At 53.7% G+C, this 16328-nt stretch overlaps 1 protein-coding gene across 3 annotated transcripts in view; it reads left to right on the top strand.

The window, feature by feature from the left end:
* The window catches only part of CNTFR (ciliary neurotrophic factor receptor), a 202884-nt gene extending 192657 nt beyond the window's left edge, over positions 1–10227 (top strand). For all 3 annotated transcript variants that reach the window (XM_017819118.1, XM_017819120.1, XM_017819119.1), the window contains 3 exons: positions 6377–6557; positions 8039–8183; positions 9038–10227. In XM_017819118.1, coding sequence (XP_017674607.1) covers positions 6377–6557; positions 8039–8183; position 9038 — 327 coding nt within the window. In that variant the 3' untranslated portion in view covers positions 9039–10227. The remainder of the gene's footprint in view (positions 1–6376; positions 6558–8038; positions 8184–9037) is intronic.
* The last annotated feature ends 6101 nt before the right edge of the window (positions 10228–16328 follow it).

The raw sequence follows: 16328 nt of genomic DNA, 5'->3' as shown, positions 1-16328 counted from the left end.
CCACTGAGCAGCAGAGCACTCATGCACACACTGTGTGCCTGTACTCACCTGCATGCTCACACAGCCACAGGCAGGTAGGAAGGCTCTAGCAAGCCCAGCTTTCTCTGCTCACATGCAGAGCACCCCAGGCAGGTGCCTGTGCCCTGCCATGCCAATGCACAAGCTGCTTTCACCCGCAGCCCACTGTGTCAGTGTGGTGAATGCATCTGCGGGCAGATATGTCAGTGCTAGGCAGGGTTAGAGCTGTTCTGAGCACCCTCAGCATCCCCAATCCCATCTTCCCTGCAGCCACAAGTGAAAGTGAGCTCTGCCAGTTGTCACTTGGCAGAAGGGACGAGCACATCTGGAGAGAGAGTCCTGTTATTAGCAGTGTTACAGCCCCGCTTTCAAAGATGCTCTGTATTTTGAGTTTGGAGGGATCTGTTCAGCTGCATTTGGTGTGACACAGCCCTGGCTGCAGAGGAGCCCTGTGATAGCTCGTCCTCCCAGACCCACAGCAGGGCTGAGATATGTGCACCAGCACCACAGCAGACCTTTCAGGAGGGGGTGACAGCAGGGAGCACAATTCAGACCCTGCTTGGATCCTCCACTACCTGCCTGGCAGAGAAAAATAGGAGGTCATTCACTTTTCCCAACCTTTTAATTGTTCTGGTGTCCAGGTAGAACATTTTGTCTGTGGTTAGCCCAACTGATTCCTGTGGCGCTGTGGAAGGAGGAGGTATTTGGGGGCTTCTTTGTTAGTAATGAATGTCAGACCTGTTTGCTCTCCAGACATGGCTTTGAAAGGGAAAAAGTAAAACATTTCTTTTCCACATGGCGACATCTTTTCACAGGCTGCAGTGACTGTTTCGCAGTGACCCTCCTGCACTTCCCAGCAGTGGAGCAGCTTGCTTGGGGATTATGGTTTTGGTTTAGTTTGTTCCCCAGGGCAGATGAGAGCCTGCTGGGATCCCCCTGCACTCATAGGGACTGAAGGAACCTGAAACAGCAGTGGCTTGTGTAACTGGGTCCCTGCAAAGCTCCTTGTAGCCCGGTAGCAGGATCTGGCTGCTTATTGTGGGGAAAAGTGGCTGTGAAATCAAGCCCACTGGGGTGTCCCACCCCTATCCCACTTCCCATTTCCCCCATCATTCAGGACAACTTGAGGAGCACCCAGAGGAGGAGGAGGGTGCAAGGATGCCAGGTGCATGGCACACCTAGCTGTGCTCTTACGAGGGGTTTCCTTCCATGTTTCCATGCATGCTGTGGGTAGCATAGGCTGTGTGAGCACATCAGCTTCACCCTTGAAGGAGCCAGGGTGCTCCTTTTATTCTGGGGACAGCAGACTCATCCAGGCTTGATACACCTGGGACAGGTGCATGGTTTCTGTCCTGGCATGCACAGAGGTGGTGTGTCCCTGCCATGGGACTGAGCGGTGCTAGCCCCCATCCCCGTATTGCCAGCAAAGCACGCCCTTCCTGCACTAGGAGCTGTGCTGGAAAGCAGGAGGTGTCAAGGAATGGAAAGCAGAGCCAATGCTGCCACAGGGGAGCCAGCAAACACATTTTCATGTGGGATGCAGAGAAGGAGGCATCTGATCCCCCTCCACCTCCTTTCAACATGCACCAGCCCCCATCCCAGCTGCCAGGGCAGGGACGGTTGGGGTTTTCTTCCCTTCCTGACCCATCCCTTTCCAAAGGCCATCTGGGCTTCAGACCTGCCTGTGCATCACCCTATTCACAAATAATTGCTACCTGGTCCCACTGGACCAGGAGCAAAGCCCAGATGGGAACAGAACACAGTGACCTTTTCTACTGCTGGGGCACCCTGGCAGGGTGGGCTGTGGGCCATGGGAGCAGGGTGGGGGGATCTTGGAAGCAGGGAAGGCTTTCTTAACTCCTTCTGTGCTGAGCGCTGAAAGGCAGCGTCACCAGTCTGCAGGCAGGGACTGGAATGAGGGCACACATGTTCTGTGTAGGAGTGTGAATGGCTCTTGTGGATGTCCCCAGGCCTCCAGCACATGTGCAGGGGGGACCAGCATGGACAGGGGGAAAGCTGAGTGTGGGTCCATCATCTCCCCAACCTGCCCTGGATGACTGTCCCCCATTTCTCAATCCCCTGGGCTCATCCTGGTGCTTGGGACTGTGGGTGGGCCCTCAGCAGATCCATAATCGTTCCAAACAGGCTGGTTGGGGTATGTGACCACGGCATGGAATGGGATCCCAGCCTACGCTGTCCTCAGCAAGCTGTTGTCTGAATTACTGTGTTCAAGGGCTTTTTTTCATTTCTCTCTCCTCTATCTCCTCTCTCTCTTTTTCTTTCTTTTTTCTTTTTTCTTTTTTTTTTTTTTTTGCAATGCTAATAGCTCTGCATTGCACTGGCTACTGATCCCTCATTAATCTGGGCAGCACTTCACAGCCAGTTGGACTGACTTTTGGCAGGTGCACAAAGGCAGGCAGCGACACGCAAACCCACCCCCCCGGCCAAAAAAATTACCATGCGCAGCCTTCCTCCAACTTTTGTCTCTGTGTGGCTGGGTCGGGGATTAAGGAATTTCTCTCTCTGCCTTTGATGCTGTGTGTCCATCCGTCCCCCCACAGCCTCCACAGTGTGTCTTCCCTGCCGTCTCTCCCTGTCTGTATCCAGTTGGACCCAGTCCCCATGTGCTTTCCCATCTGCTGTGGCACTTCTGTGTTGAGCCATGGCCTTTCTCACCCACCGTGGCAAATACTGGATGTGTTCCTGGTTACCCTGCTCAGAAGTTCTGCATCCGGAGGTCATATGTGTGGGGAGAGATGGATGATGTCGTCCATGCCTTCTCTTTTTGCCTGTTGTGTAAAGCAGAGCTTAGGGCAGCATCCTCCCAGGTCCTATAAGGAAGGTCCTCCAGGTTTTCCAGCCTGGGCCCTGGGGGTATGTTCCCCCTCCACAAACAAGGCACAGACTTGACCCAGTTGTGTCTCTGACACAACATCTGCAAACATTCAGGTTTGGTTTGTTGTTCTGGGTGGGGAGAGGCAGGAATTGCTCCCAAGGGGATGCACTGAGCTGGCAAGGCTCTTTGGGATAGAGAAAATGCTCCTGGATGGAAAAGCAGCCTGGCCAGGTCAGTGAGACCTCGGTGGGACTGGCCTGTTGCAGCCTGCTTGCTACAGATGTCAGAGAGGAGCCATGGGGACTCAGAGGATGCTGAAAGACCTGGAGAAAGCCACACACCAGCTGCATAACCCCAGCATCTTTCAGAGCCCTGTCTTCATTCTCTTATTCCAAGCCACCCCCAGCCTAGCACAGAGCAATCCAGGTCTGCAGGGAGTTTTCATTTCATATAATTGTCATTAAGGATTAATTTAACTTGATCACCTTATCATTGCCATCCACATTGGTGGATGCCACCAAACAGCTGTGGGCTGACCCCATCCAGGTGGGTCCCCACTGTGTGGTGTGCACGGTGCTGTACGGGCACCCCGGCCCGCTGTGCCCACAAGCAGTACACCTGTGAGCAGTGACTGGAGCCACTGGCAAAGGCATGAATCCCAAGGTGTGGGAGGCAGGCACAGCCTCACCATGCCACAAGACTGCAGGGAGGTGCCTTGCCAATCAGACCAGGTGATTCACAACCTGGTAGGTCTCCTGTCCCACCTACCCATCCCTAGGTGCTAGGGCCATGAAAGTGTGTCCCTATGAGAAGAGGGTACAGAAATTGCCTCTGCAGCTCTGCTGGGTACAGCAACGGGTGTGAAGAGCCCATCACGTCTGAGGATCCTGATCCAGCTTGGACCCTGGTCCTGGGCTGAGGAGGGCGGGAGCTTGGTGGGGCTGATGGGATGTGTCTTAGCCAAGACTCCCTGCGTGTTGGAGGATTCACAGCCTTGTGCTGCAGGAGGAACTGGCATCCTCCTTATCTTTTCCCTATCCTCCCTTCTGTCCAGACCTTGCAAGATTTCAGTTTTCACCTATCCCATTAAGTTAAATGGTCCAGAACCATTTTCCGGCAGGATGGACTGTGCCTATGCCCCCAGGATGGGAGCAGCCACCCCCGTGGTATAGATTGCTGGGGACCTGTGAGCTAACCCTTTCACCTGGTCAAGAGGCAGCACCTCTGACCCTAGGGTTGGCGCTCAGCCCTTTCAGTTTGCTGGAAACTCAGGGAGACCTTGCATGGAGCCCCACCAGGGTCTGTGTTCGTCTGCACCCCATATCAGGCTCTGCCCAGCCAGGCTGTGATCTTGGATCCCTTGGCAGGCACCCTGAGTAACTCCCCCCATGCCAACAGGTCAGACCCTATGGTGAGACCCGTGTCACAGTGGGAAGATGTCCCCTGGATGACAGAGGTGGACTCAGGCTTTGCTGATAGTGGTTTAGTGCTTAGGCACATGCCAGCTTGGTACAAGCCTGCAGTGAAACCAGTGGCACCCCATTTGCATCCCACCAGCACCATGGTGTCAGACCCGAGTTAGTGAAGAGAGGCAGGACCCCCATCCAGCCCCCAAATCTGCAGCAGTGAGATGGACACGCGGCTTTCTCCATGCTGCCGAGTTTTGGTAGCACTTCATGCCTTGCTGGCAGCAGGAGGCCCTTTGCTCCCTGTCGGCTGTGGGGGAGACCAGTCTGGTCTGCCTCCAGATGTGCTCCAGATGTGGGGCTCCTATAAGCCCAGGCTGGGTGGCGGGAGCAGCTGGAAATGAAGAGCCCAAGGGCCCTGATGTGCTGGGCGGAAGGCTGGATGCAGCCCTGGAAGTGGGAATAGGAAAAAAAAGCTCTCACCTTGTGCAAGAAAGCAAAATTGCCTCTCTGCCTGGTAAGGGATCCTCTACAGAGACTATAAAAGCCTGGGGTGGGGAGGGAGAGGGCTGCAGTTCACATGCCAAAGGGATTAAATCTGTGCCAGGTTGTTGCATGTGCTGCACTGTGGTTTCTGAAAAAGGGCTGGTTCTTTCTCAGGGTGGGTTCCTACTTTTCAGATAGCCCTGTAAGCAGTGGGGTGATGACATTGACCTCACCAGGCACTGGTGTGCACCTACATCTTTGGTGTGCACATCATCCCTGTGTGTGTAAAGCCACAATGCCAAGACAGCCTCATCCCACAGGTGCATTGGCCCAGGTACCTCCAGGGCACCCCAATGGTGCAGCTTTTCTTTCTTTGGGCTTCAAGGACCCGGCAGAAGTTTTCATCTTGCTCCTGTAATTGAACTGAGTTCTTAATAAAATTCAGCCTTTGGTCTTCCTGGGGCAGTGGGATTCTGTGCCTGACCTTCTCTTGGGTGGCTGGGGAGGTGTGGAGGTCTCTGTGTGGCTTGCACCATGGAGTTCCCCCCACTCATGAAGTGCTGCTTGTTCTGCTTGAGCTTGAGCCCCCAGCTGATCACTGGTGTTCAAGGATGGACTGCGTCAGACACACACCACCCCCTTATCCCTCCAGCATTTTTATTATCAGTGTGTCTGGGCAGACAGACAGGGTTCAGGGCAAACAAGGGGTGCTGTGTGTCCATCCCCCCCACCCACCCATGCACAGGCAGCATAGTAGGGTAGTGAAGCTGGCAGCATGTTGGTCCTCAGTCTGAGAGATGGGGTGGAGGGCATGCTCCTGCCCTGGTCCCCTCCGTACCCTAAGGACCCCAAGGCCAAGTCTGACTTCATCTCTGGAAGGTCACTTGGGTGCTGAGCCCTCCCCTTCAGTCAGCCAGGCGTGTTTGGTCACTAGTATCTGTGCCATGAGGGACCATTTCTGCTGAGCATCTACATCCCCCTGTGCTTAAGCCAAGCTCCAAGTGGATCAGAGATCCCCCAGAAGGTGTGGACATAGTCTGGGGTTAAATCACTGGACTTTGCAGCAACGAGGACAGGCTAGGCAGGACCATATGTGGCTCAGGTAGCAGTGACAACAGGACAGAGGGAATATTTTCTAGGAAAGACAGCTGGACACAATTTGATCCTTGTCCAAAGGCCCAGCCAGAGGGATGGAAGCCAGGACAGTGGGATGCCACAGGCACAGGAGCAGGGTGGCCAGCGGTGTTGCTGGTGGGAAAGCCTCCTCCCAGCACTGGCAATATTGCCCAGAAAGCTTGTTGCACACCCCATCCACTGCCTGTGATATCCAAATCCCAGCTGCCCTAACATGTCTGAGGGAGCCTGCACACACATCTGTTAGTTTCTGGTGACCTCTAGAGGAAGCTGCTCCACTCAGGCACCACGAGTCTGGAGCAGGACCGGGTCTCCAGACCTTTGGTTTTGCTGCACATGGAGCATCTCCCTTTGCATCCCTGCCCAGGACTCATGCCTCTCCCCACAACCCCCCAGTATTTCCCAAAGTGCTGCAAAATCTTGTTAACGTCCTCTAGCTGAGCTAAACATGCTGACCACCTTCTGACCACCCTCCCCTCCCCACTGCTGCCCTCAGGTCGAGCTGTCGGATGGGACGTCGCACACCATCACGGATGCCTACGCTGGCAAGGAATACATCATCCAGGTGGCAGCCAAAGACAATGACATCGGCACGTGGAGCGACTGGAGCGTGGCTGTTCATGCCACCCCCTGGACGGAGGAGCCCAAGCATCTCACCACAGAGGCCCAGATCACAGGTAAGAGCCTCTTCCCAATACAAACAGGCTGTGCCTGCGGCCAGGATAAAACCAGGAGTCCTGGCTGAGGGACCTCCTCTCTGGCTCTGTGCAAGTTTTGTCCCCAAACAAGGATATCCCCTGAGCACCTGGGGAGCTGCAGCCCTTCACACTACACTTTCCCTGTCAGCAGGTGCAACCATGGCCTGAGGAATGCTGACTCAGCTCACTTGGGTCCAGCATCCTTCTTGCCAGCATGCTTGGGGTGGGACAACAAAGATGGGCATTGTTTTATTATTATTATTGTTACTGTTATTCCCTTTTAGTGTTGTTCCCCTCCATCCCTCCCTCCCCTCTCCAGTCCTACCCCCTCCACACCTCCAACCCCTCACAATGGCTCGGAGTGATGCCAATTCAAAATAAAAGCCACAAAGTTAACAAGTCTCTGTTTCTAGGAAAGAGCTGGGACTGTGTCCAAATGGGTGTTATCAGCCCTCCGTTTCCCAGAAGGGATGGAGCAGACCCTGCACTGGTTCCCCTGACTCCTGTGCAGAGACACGCTCACTTTTAGAAACAGCACCCAGTAGAGCACCTGGAAGTTCAGGCAGCAGCACAGATTTGCAGTCCCCCATTCCCAGGGGGATGAACTCCCTCAAGGAGTGCAGCAGTGCTGGTGTTGGGGATTTGGTTTTGCTTTTATATCTGCCTGCATTGTGCTAAATGTAAATACCACTTCCAATGACACCTGCCTGCTCCCTGTGCAGGCACATGTGTGTCCCTCACACACATGCCCTTTGCACACATGTCCCTGTGCATGCAGTTTGGTGCAGCCCTGCAGGGCTGGTGTGGGACACTCCAACGCCAGGGCTGAGTCTCACTGTGACACAGTGGAGTCTGAAAGATGTCAAGACAGACCCTTTTGGCCCTCAGCAATCAGCCCAGATTGTCTGGCCAGGGGTACTCTGGTACTCTGGATGTGGCCAAAGATTCCCCAGTCTGACTGCCCATACAGGTCCTCCCTGCAATCCTGCAGCTCTGTGCAGGGACAGATAACCCATCTGGTCCAGTACAAAGGAGGACAAGCCCTGTGAGCCAGCCCAGCAGCCACAGGCATGTCTGTGATGTTCTGTGGGTGAGGGATGCTCTCTGCTGAGAGATGTGGCTCATCAAGACTTCTTAGCTCAATTTCCCATGGAGCTGGTGCTCAGAGTAGCCCGGTTGGGCAGGATGGTGATGGGGAGGGATGCCCAGCTCTGCCTGATTGCACAAGCATTTCCAAGCAGTCGGTCCACTGTCACATCAGGGAAAGTCTCATGGATCACACCATCCCTTGAATCATCCTACCCCCTCCAGCTCGCTCAGCCCTAGTGTGGCATAACAGTGAGGGCAATTTGGGGATGGGACAGTGCGCTATCCCCACCCACAGGAGAACAGGGCTGCCTCTATGGGATGCATCCCAGGGCATTCCAGCTGCCCTCGATATCCACTTTCCCTCCCTACAGAGACAACAAGCGCTAGCACCTCCTCTTTCATGGCGCCACCCACCACCAAGATCTGCGACAAGGGGGCCGTGGTGGGCAGCGGGGCCGTGGCAGTGTGTTGGACAGCTGGACTGGTCGTGGCTGCCTATAGTGTCCTCTTTATTTAGTGAGTATCTCCCAAATCAGAGGCGTAAGAGGTGGGGTGTGGGTGCATGGGGACCCTAGGGGCTCTAGTGTGGTTGGGAAGGCGATGCTCCAGCCAGGCTGTGGCGGGCATTGAGAACAAGTAATTTGGGTTTTTCTTGCAGTTTTTTGTAAATGCACCAAGTCTGATTGCTTTTCCAAATGGATGTTCTGGTGGAGATCTCAAAAATGGCTTTTCAAACAAAGCTGGCAAAGGGGTCAGTCTTTGATGTCTCGTTCTCAGCAGCCCTTCTCCCCCTCAACTGCTGATTTTTCAAGAGGCAAAGGAACCATGTGAAAATCTAAGGCCTTTGCGTAGTGATGGAAGAAAAATTGTCTGAGCTCAGAGCTTAGAGTGGAGCTGGCAGCCTGGAGAGCCACAAAATTTCCTGTTCCTCTACAGACCAGGGCTACTGTATCATAGGTGTCCCATTCAAAAATCTTTTCACTGTACCCAAGCTGCCCAAAAACTGGGGGATGGATCCTGGCACAGCCACCTGTGTCACTTTTGGGAGAGAAAGAACATGCCACTCATCCTTTGATGCCTGAGGAGGTGTCCAAGGAAAAGCCCCCAGTGGGAATGAGGTCCTTTGTTCCCCTCTGACTCACTATGTCACCTCACGTGTGGCATTAGTGGTGGCATCAGAAGGGGCAGTGGCCTGCAGCCAGGGAAGGATGGGGAGGGTCCAGTCCTGGGAGGAGGAGGTGGAAAGGATGTATTTGGGCACCTGGGTTCTGGGAAGGGCTGAATTTCCCCCGTGGAAAAAGATCAAATTCTCCTTGGCATGTCCCATCGGTGAGGAGCGGGACCATGACCCTTCTCCTCCCACCTTGCAGATCTCCATCTGTCCATCCATCGCAGCCCAGTGCAGACGCCTCCCCATCGTCCACCACCGCCACCACCCCCCGCCCCGCTGCCCCACTCCCGGGTTGAGTCTCTTATCTCTTCGATTTTGCACACATTGAGGACGTATCACGCTTCTCGCCATCGCTTCGGAGGAGGACAGAGCCGCTGCCGTCCCCTGGGGAGCCGCAAAATCCTCTCCCAGCCCGGAGCAAGGAGACCTTGCAAGGAGACATCCCCGTCCCCCTTTGCCCAGCAAAGTGAAGCGAGCCTGGGCCCCGTGCCGCAGCTGAGGGCCCCACTCATACAGCTAACCCCCCCACGCCAAAGACGTGCCTGCTGCCCCCCGCAGCGGTGCACCGAGAAAAGGGGATATGAAAATGGGGGGGTGGTGAGGGGAACGATGCTCCAAGCTGTGTACCCCCTTATGGCAAAAGGGGGTCCCCCAAGGACCGGACTTGCTCCCCTGAGCTCTCGACCACGTGGCGAAGCTGGAGTGGTGCACAGGTCAGGGGGTCTTGGTCCCCTCCAAGGGGATGATGGATGGGACAACTGGTGGCTTTCACAAGTGTGATGGGGAGCAGGGAGCTGGCAGGGTTTTAGTGGAAAAAAAGGAAATGAAACACCAATAAAACCCTCCTGGCCCTTGCTGAGCACCTGGAGAGCTGTCCCTCCACCTCCTTCTCCGCAGCACCCTGCAGGAGCCTTTGCCACCCCCAACCCCACCCCAACATCACCCCCAAACTTTTAACTATATTGGATACAGGGAATCACCCCCATTGATGTCTTTGTCTCATTCTCCAACAAAAGCAGAATAGCTCTGCTGTTGCCTTTAGAGCTGGAGCCCTGCAGACCTGTCCCCTGCTGTCCCCCGCTGTCCCCAGATGTCCCTGTGCCTGCTCTGCTCTCCTCCCCATCCTGCCCGAAGTCCTGTTTTGTAAAGACACCTCCTCTTGCCCCTGCCTGGACCCAAGCGCAGTATTTAATACCGTACGTCCTAGTATTCCCACTGTTGACATGCTGTATTTGAATTTTTTATAGATGTATATATATAAAAAAAGAAAAAGAATCAAAAAAAAAGTAATAGAGGGGATAAAACTAAGCTCACACAGAGACAACGCACACATGCACACACACGGACACACACACACACACACGCACCAGGAGAGACTGTCTTCATTAAATGTTCATTTCATGATGACTGGAGGCTCTGGGTGTTATTTCCTCTCTGTCTGGAGTGGATGTTTTTGTCTGTCTGCTTCTGTGTGTCATGCTGGTTGAGATGGGGAGGACTTGGGGACAGCAGTGATGGGGACACAGACACCCTGGAGCCTGCCCTGGGGCTTGAGACCATAGCGTCATCTTTCCAGGGGGATGGGAAACACAGAAACTGGCCTTCAGGACATCCTGAGAAGGTGCAGTGGGGATACGCACTCTGGAAACTCCCCGTGATGGAAAGGGGATGGTTGTCACCACCCTGTGTGACACCCGTATGGTGATGGGGAGGCACCCCATCTCCCTGTTCATGGGCCCTTGATGATGAACCCATGTGTTCCTGAGCTCTGACTGCATTCTGACACCTCTTGGATCGGCAGGAGGATGGAGGCCTGCCTGTGCCCCACTGCAGCCTAGAGGCTGGAGGTGGCACGTAGTCACAATTAATGCACTTTCCTTGTCTGATTAATAATTGCACGTTAGGAAAATGTCACTGCCCAAGATGCTCTGAATTAAACTTCCATCAGGGCAGGGCTCATAGGGACCCAGTGTGGGGGCAATGGATGCAGTAAAGCACTTAGCTGGAGTCTGTCTTCTCCCCATGTGCCTTGTTTGTGAGCACCACCTGGAGCAGAGATGCTACCAAGCTGCAGTTCATCCTGGGGGAAAAAAGCTCAGTTTTTTAGCAAATTACCTATCCAGTGCCCCACAGAGTCTCTCCAGCAGGGACATGGGTGTGTGGAAGGATGGGTGCATGCATGCATGGTGGTGAATTGATGGATGAATGGGTGGAAGGAAGGAAGGAAGGAAGGATGGAGGTGAAGGAGGCACAGCCTTGGCTCTGCAAAGCCTGAAGGCAGTACAGAGCTGGTCACTAGATCTCACCAGGCACTTGCTCTGATTGTAGCTGTGCTGGGACTCTCTTAGAGGAGAGCTCAGTCCGATGCAGCCCTGTCTCTGGCTTGGCCGTGCTGGCGGCAGCACAGCCCCACATGCTGGCTTGGTTCACTGGTTAATGTTCCATTACCAGACAACATGCCTCCGTCATTTATTAATGTTTCATTAGTGTTAAAAACATCTGGTAATTAATTATGCACTAATTATGGATTCACAGTGCTAAAAGCTGGGGTAATCTACCATAGCAGATGGCTCTTTGGGGCAGGGGGAAGGAACAGCTCTTAGCAGAGATGAAAATGTCAGGCCCAGCCCTTGCCTGGGGGAAGCAACCCAGACAGACAGATTGCCTTCATCTCCACCCCGGATCTCCATGCCTGGTCTGGAGGCATGCTGTCTCAGGTTATTAAGGAGAGGAAACCTGTCCCTCTCAAGCTGTTTCAGGGACCAAGAAAGCAATGGTCCCACTGCCCAGGGCAGCTGTACGGGAAGCCATCTGAGAATGGTGGCTTTCACACAGAGCCCCGGGCACCCTCCAGCACCTGGAACTGGTGCACAGCTTGCTGCTGGCTCTGGGCTGAGGTTCGTCAGCCCCTCCGTGGTGCCTGGTCGCATTAAGCATCAGTCCATAAAGCAAGGGGTGTCATAAAAGCCCACTTGTTAAGTGCCCCAGGAATATTACGTACAGATGTGCAGAGATGTTTCAAACTGGGGAAGGTCCCAGGAGAGTGTCCCTGCCAAGCAGAAAATCCATCCACTTAACAGTATAAATCCATACAGGAAGAAAGAGGGAATTACAGTGCTCAGAGAGACCTGTGCATCACATAACCTGAAATCCAATACATCACTCGGGCGCAACGGGTCCCTGCATCTTCCCAGCACATATGTGGCAGTAAATCCCACCTTAGGTGTTGTTTTGGGCTGTTGCTGATGCGAGAGCAGCCTTGCACGGAGCTCCCCAAGCTCTGCAGGAGGGATCAGAAGTGCAGGTGGAAAGCAGGAGCTATTTCCTGGACGTGAGGCCTCGTAGGAAGCAGAGAGCCCCCTTGCTTGAGCAAGGGGAATAGGACTGAATCACTGCACTTCCTGCATCCTTCCCGGAGACGGGTGACAACAGAGACTTCATCCTCCCTGACCCAATAGTCAGACAATCTACCTGCTCCCACACCAGCCTCCCAGGAGCCTGGAGCCCCCAGAGGATAAAAAACAGCTTGTTTATCACAAATTAGGCTGACAGGGTGGAGTCGTGTAGCCTTTGATGGGGCAGCATGCTTTGGTGGATAAAGGAGGAGCAGTGGGCACCGTGCTGTGTGTTTCCTCTCTGGCAGAGCATTACAGTCACAGGCGAGAGCAGAAAATGAAGGCAGGCTCAGCTGTTGAAAAAGCACACTGCTAGCTGCACAGCCAGACCCAAGTGTGAGAGCTTGCTGAGCCAGGTGGAAATGCCAGGTGGGATCTGTTGAGCCAGCTGGCAGAGGAGAGCTGCTGCTTCTTTGCATAGGCATAGAAGTGGTCCTCAAGGGGCAAACATCCTCCTCCATCACAGCAAAAAGGAGGGGTGGGAGGTGGAAGTGAAAGCAGCAGGATCTAGTGGAAAGGTGGTCCCCAGGATGAAAGCATGAAGAGCAGCATCTGCGAGGGGTGAGGATATAGAGTCGGCTTGACTTGGAGGAGTCCAGACTCCCCCAGTCCTCAACCAGTAATGGTGACAAGTCCAGCAAAATACAAGAGCCCACCCCAAACCATAGGATATTATAGCCATCCTTCCAGGTTATAGCCATCCTTCCAGGTCTCTCTTTCCCAGTTGCAGGAGGGATGGCTCAGGCACCAAGGTTCCCCCTTAAGGAAAGGCTCCTCTCTGCTATCCTGTAGCTTTTAGTGATTCAGCCACCACCCCACAGAGAAGCAGGCAGAGCTTCAGCTGGGGACCCTGATGGTAGAAACAACTTTGGGCATCCCTGTAATGCTGTAGGGCAGAGGTCTGTGGCAACAAGAGGTGACAGATGGCCACAGCAGACCACAAATGACAGTCCTGGACCATCTTATTCCTTGGTGCCTCCAGATAAGGACTTGATGCATCTCCAGAAGAAACCGTCTGTCATTTGAAGAGCCTCCTAGCAGTGATTCTCTTCTTCCTCATGTCTGTCCTGACTGGTTCAGCATTCGTCCTGGCACTGTGTCCCTGGTCCCCAGACACCTCCACCTGCAAACTCACGCCCTCCCTCCTCACAAGGCCAGCCCTGAAAACTCCTCAACCTCCAGATGGGCAGCGCCCACCACTGCCTTCTCAGCTCCTCATTACTGTCCCAGTGCTGCGACCTCCCTGTTCACCTCCAGTCTGCCCCGGTGCCCTGACTGCTCTGGCCAGGGTGACCCACATGGATTATCTGCTCACAGCATCCCAAACCTCCCTGCATGCAGACAAGCAGCTAAGCACAGCCCACCCAGCTCAGCTGCAGCAGGGAGACCAGACCACACCAGGGTCCTCTAATAAGCAATTGACTCTTTTTTCCCTCCCTTTCAAGAAAAAGCCAAGCATTAATTTGGCTTCTGCCACTCTGTTTATCTAATAGCATTGCTGATTGATTGTCTTATTTATAACTCAGATCCGGTGTCTGGGCTGCTCGCAGAGACGGGGTGATTGATGGAAAGAAGACAGCCAGGAGGGGACTTAATGGAGCCATGTGGCTGAGCAGCGGAGTAGTGGCTTAGGCATGAAATGAGTGTCTCCCACAAGTCTGGGCTCCTCTCCTTCTTTCCTGCTTGGTTCCCAGGGAAGCTACTAAGTGCTGGGAGAGAGCAGCATGCTCCCTACCCCCCTGCCAAAACCAATCAGGGCCTGTACTCAGGTCTCCTCCAGCAGCCTGGAGGAGGACAGGCCAACGGGACACAGCCAACAGGGACTTGGACTGCTTCCCAAGAAGGCATCATAGAGTCTCTGAGAAGGCCTTCCCCTTCCATTGTGAAAGGGGTAGTTGAAAGGTGTGAGACAGCCTGTTCCCTGCCCAGCCACCAGACTGCTGTCAGGATGCCTGTCCTGTCGGCTGGAAATCAGGTCCTTGCACAAGCAGATGGTGCAGAGAGAAGCCTTTCCCATGCAAGACAAAGTGGCAGCATCCTCTAGAGGTCTCAGTTTTGCCCAAAACTGGACTGAGATGTTTGTAAATCCTAGAGAAAGTGTCTCTGTTCCTGACACCCAGTGGGCACTAATCCCAGCAGAGTTACCAACCCATGTATGAAGCACCCCATGGAGACAATCGCTGCCATAAAGCAGCAGCAAATGGGGAAGGACATGCAGTCCAAGGAGGTGACATGCTATTATTTAGTCATGCTGGGGATGTGTGACAGCCTGGGTATGTCCTAAACCCCCAGCCTGCGGACTCACCTCAGAGCAGCCCATCCCACAGCTGCAGGACTGGGTCATGGTCAGGAGGTGGCTCACAACTCCCCAAGAAAGCATTTGGCTTTGATCTGAACCAGAACTAAACCCTCATCTTGTCCACAAAGATCAGTTTGGGAAGAAAAAAAACAACATATTGATTCAGTCAAAATATTTCATTGCTATTTAATGGTCTTTATTTCATGTCTGATTGTAACAGATAATCTAATACAAGCCTCAAGCAAAGCCAAGCACAGTTGTTTCATTATGAAGGACCCTATCAGCCAGCTTTGACGTGGCCAAACCCTGCTCCTTTCCTTTTTTGTTTTTCTTCCTTTATTTTTTTTCCACATCTGAAATTTGAGCAAAACCAAAGCAGCTTCATGAACATTGCTGTTCCAGTGGACTGAATGAAACTAGCCTGGGGTCAGGTCTCCAGCACTGGGCATATTGGTGTTCCCATCACCAGCATTCAGTAAACACTTTTCAGTGCCTTAGGGTAGAGTTTTGCTGCTTCCAGGAGAAACCTCCCCTTGGAAAGTCCCCCTGGAGCACCAGACATGAGCAGGTTGATGCACAGACCCTTTGGCTGGGGTGTCCCCAGCCGTGGTGGTCCCTCTGTGGGTGATGCCACTTATCACCTCACCATGTGCCTGGAGCTGTGGGGAGAAGGGACCAGGACAGGGCAATCCTTGCAGGATGCTGGAAGATGGAGGGGCCCCTGAGCAGTGGGAGCGGAAACAGCCTTTGATGTGGAAGCTGTCCTTTCGCAAACACAATGAGTTGCAGAGAAGTTTTATAAACATGGCTATTGTTGCTCCATCCCTTTGGTGGGAACAGATGGTTGGAGTGCTCTGTTCAGCCCCCCTTCCCTCCCCTCACTCCCTACCCCCATTAATAAAGCCCCAGCAAGTCCAGCGCCGCTAAGGTTTTCCCAAGGGGGATCAATAAATAAATGTAATAACAACAAAGGGGCCCATGCAGACGAGATTGGGTTACAAAGAGGCCTCGGCCCCCCTCCTCCTTTCCGTGTGAGAGTCACTGCGCGCAGGCACTCTGGCCAGTTTGAGGAGAGGTTCCTCCATCCTCACTGTCCATGGGAAGCAGAGACAGGATCTTCCCACTAAAAAAGCCAGGTACCACCTGGAAGTCCCCACCCTGCAGTCAAGGATGGCAGTGTGTGACCTTCATGGTCACCTTGCAGCCTTGGCCATGGGACATTGTTGGCATATAACTCCCAGCTCCCTACCTTTGGAAGTCACCTGAGGTAGCTCTGGGAACAGGCTCACCCACTGACCCTGGATGTGCAGCTGGCAGGTACCTTCTTCTTCCATGATTTTCTGGTTGCTCCAAGACCTTTCCCAGCAGGATCCCACACAGCATAGATGCACTTGGGAACAGATGTCAAGGCTTCACCTTGGCTCACTTTTTGCCTTGCCCTTGCCTGACAACAGACCAGGCAGTTTTCTGGCCAGTTGCAAAGCACTGGTGACTCTGACCTGCTCCTCAGTCGTGGGGTTCTATGCAGGGCTAGGAGCTAAGGTTATCTAGGATTAAACCAGGGCAGAGCAATCTGCAGGCAGGCTATCCTTGTGGAAACCACCAGCATGCAGCAAATGCTGCCCATGAGGCTACAAGGCACGATAGCAGCTTCTCCAGGAATATCAGTAGGGTTTGAAAGCTGCCACAGCATCTCACCAGACTCTGGATGTTGGAGAAGTCATGCTGAGGTGCTTCATCAAGTGGCCTTTCCTTTGGGAAAGGAGGATACCAGCTCAACAAAGTTTTCCAGGGAC

The sequence above is a fragment of the Lepidothrix coronata genome, unplaced genomic scaffold (assembly GCF_001604755.1).
Source record: "Lepidothrix coronata isolate B3197 unplaced genomic scaffold, Lepidothrix_coronata-1.0 Scaffold72, whole genome shotgun sequence".
Lineage (NCBI taxonomy): Eukaryota > Metazoa > Chordata > Aves > Passeriformes > Pipridae > Lepidothrix > Lepidothrix coronata.
This window is presented reverse-complemented; position numbering and strand designations above follow the sequence as displayed.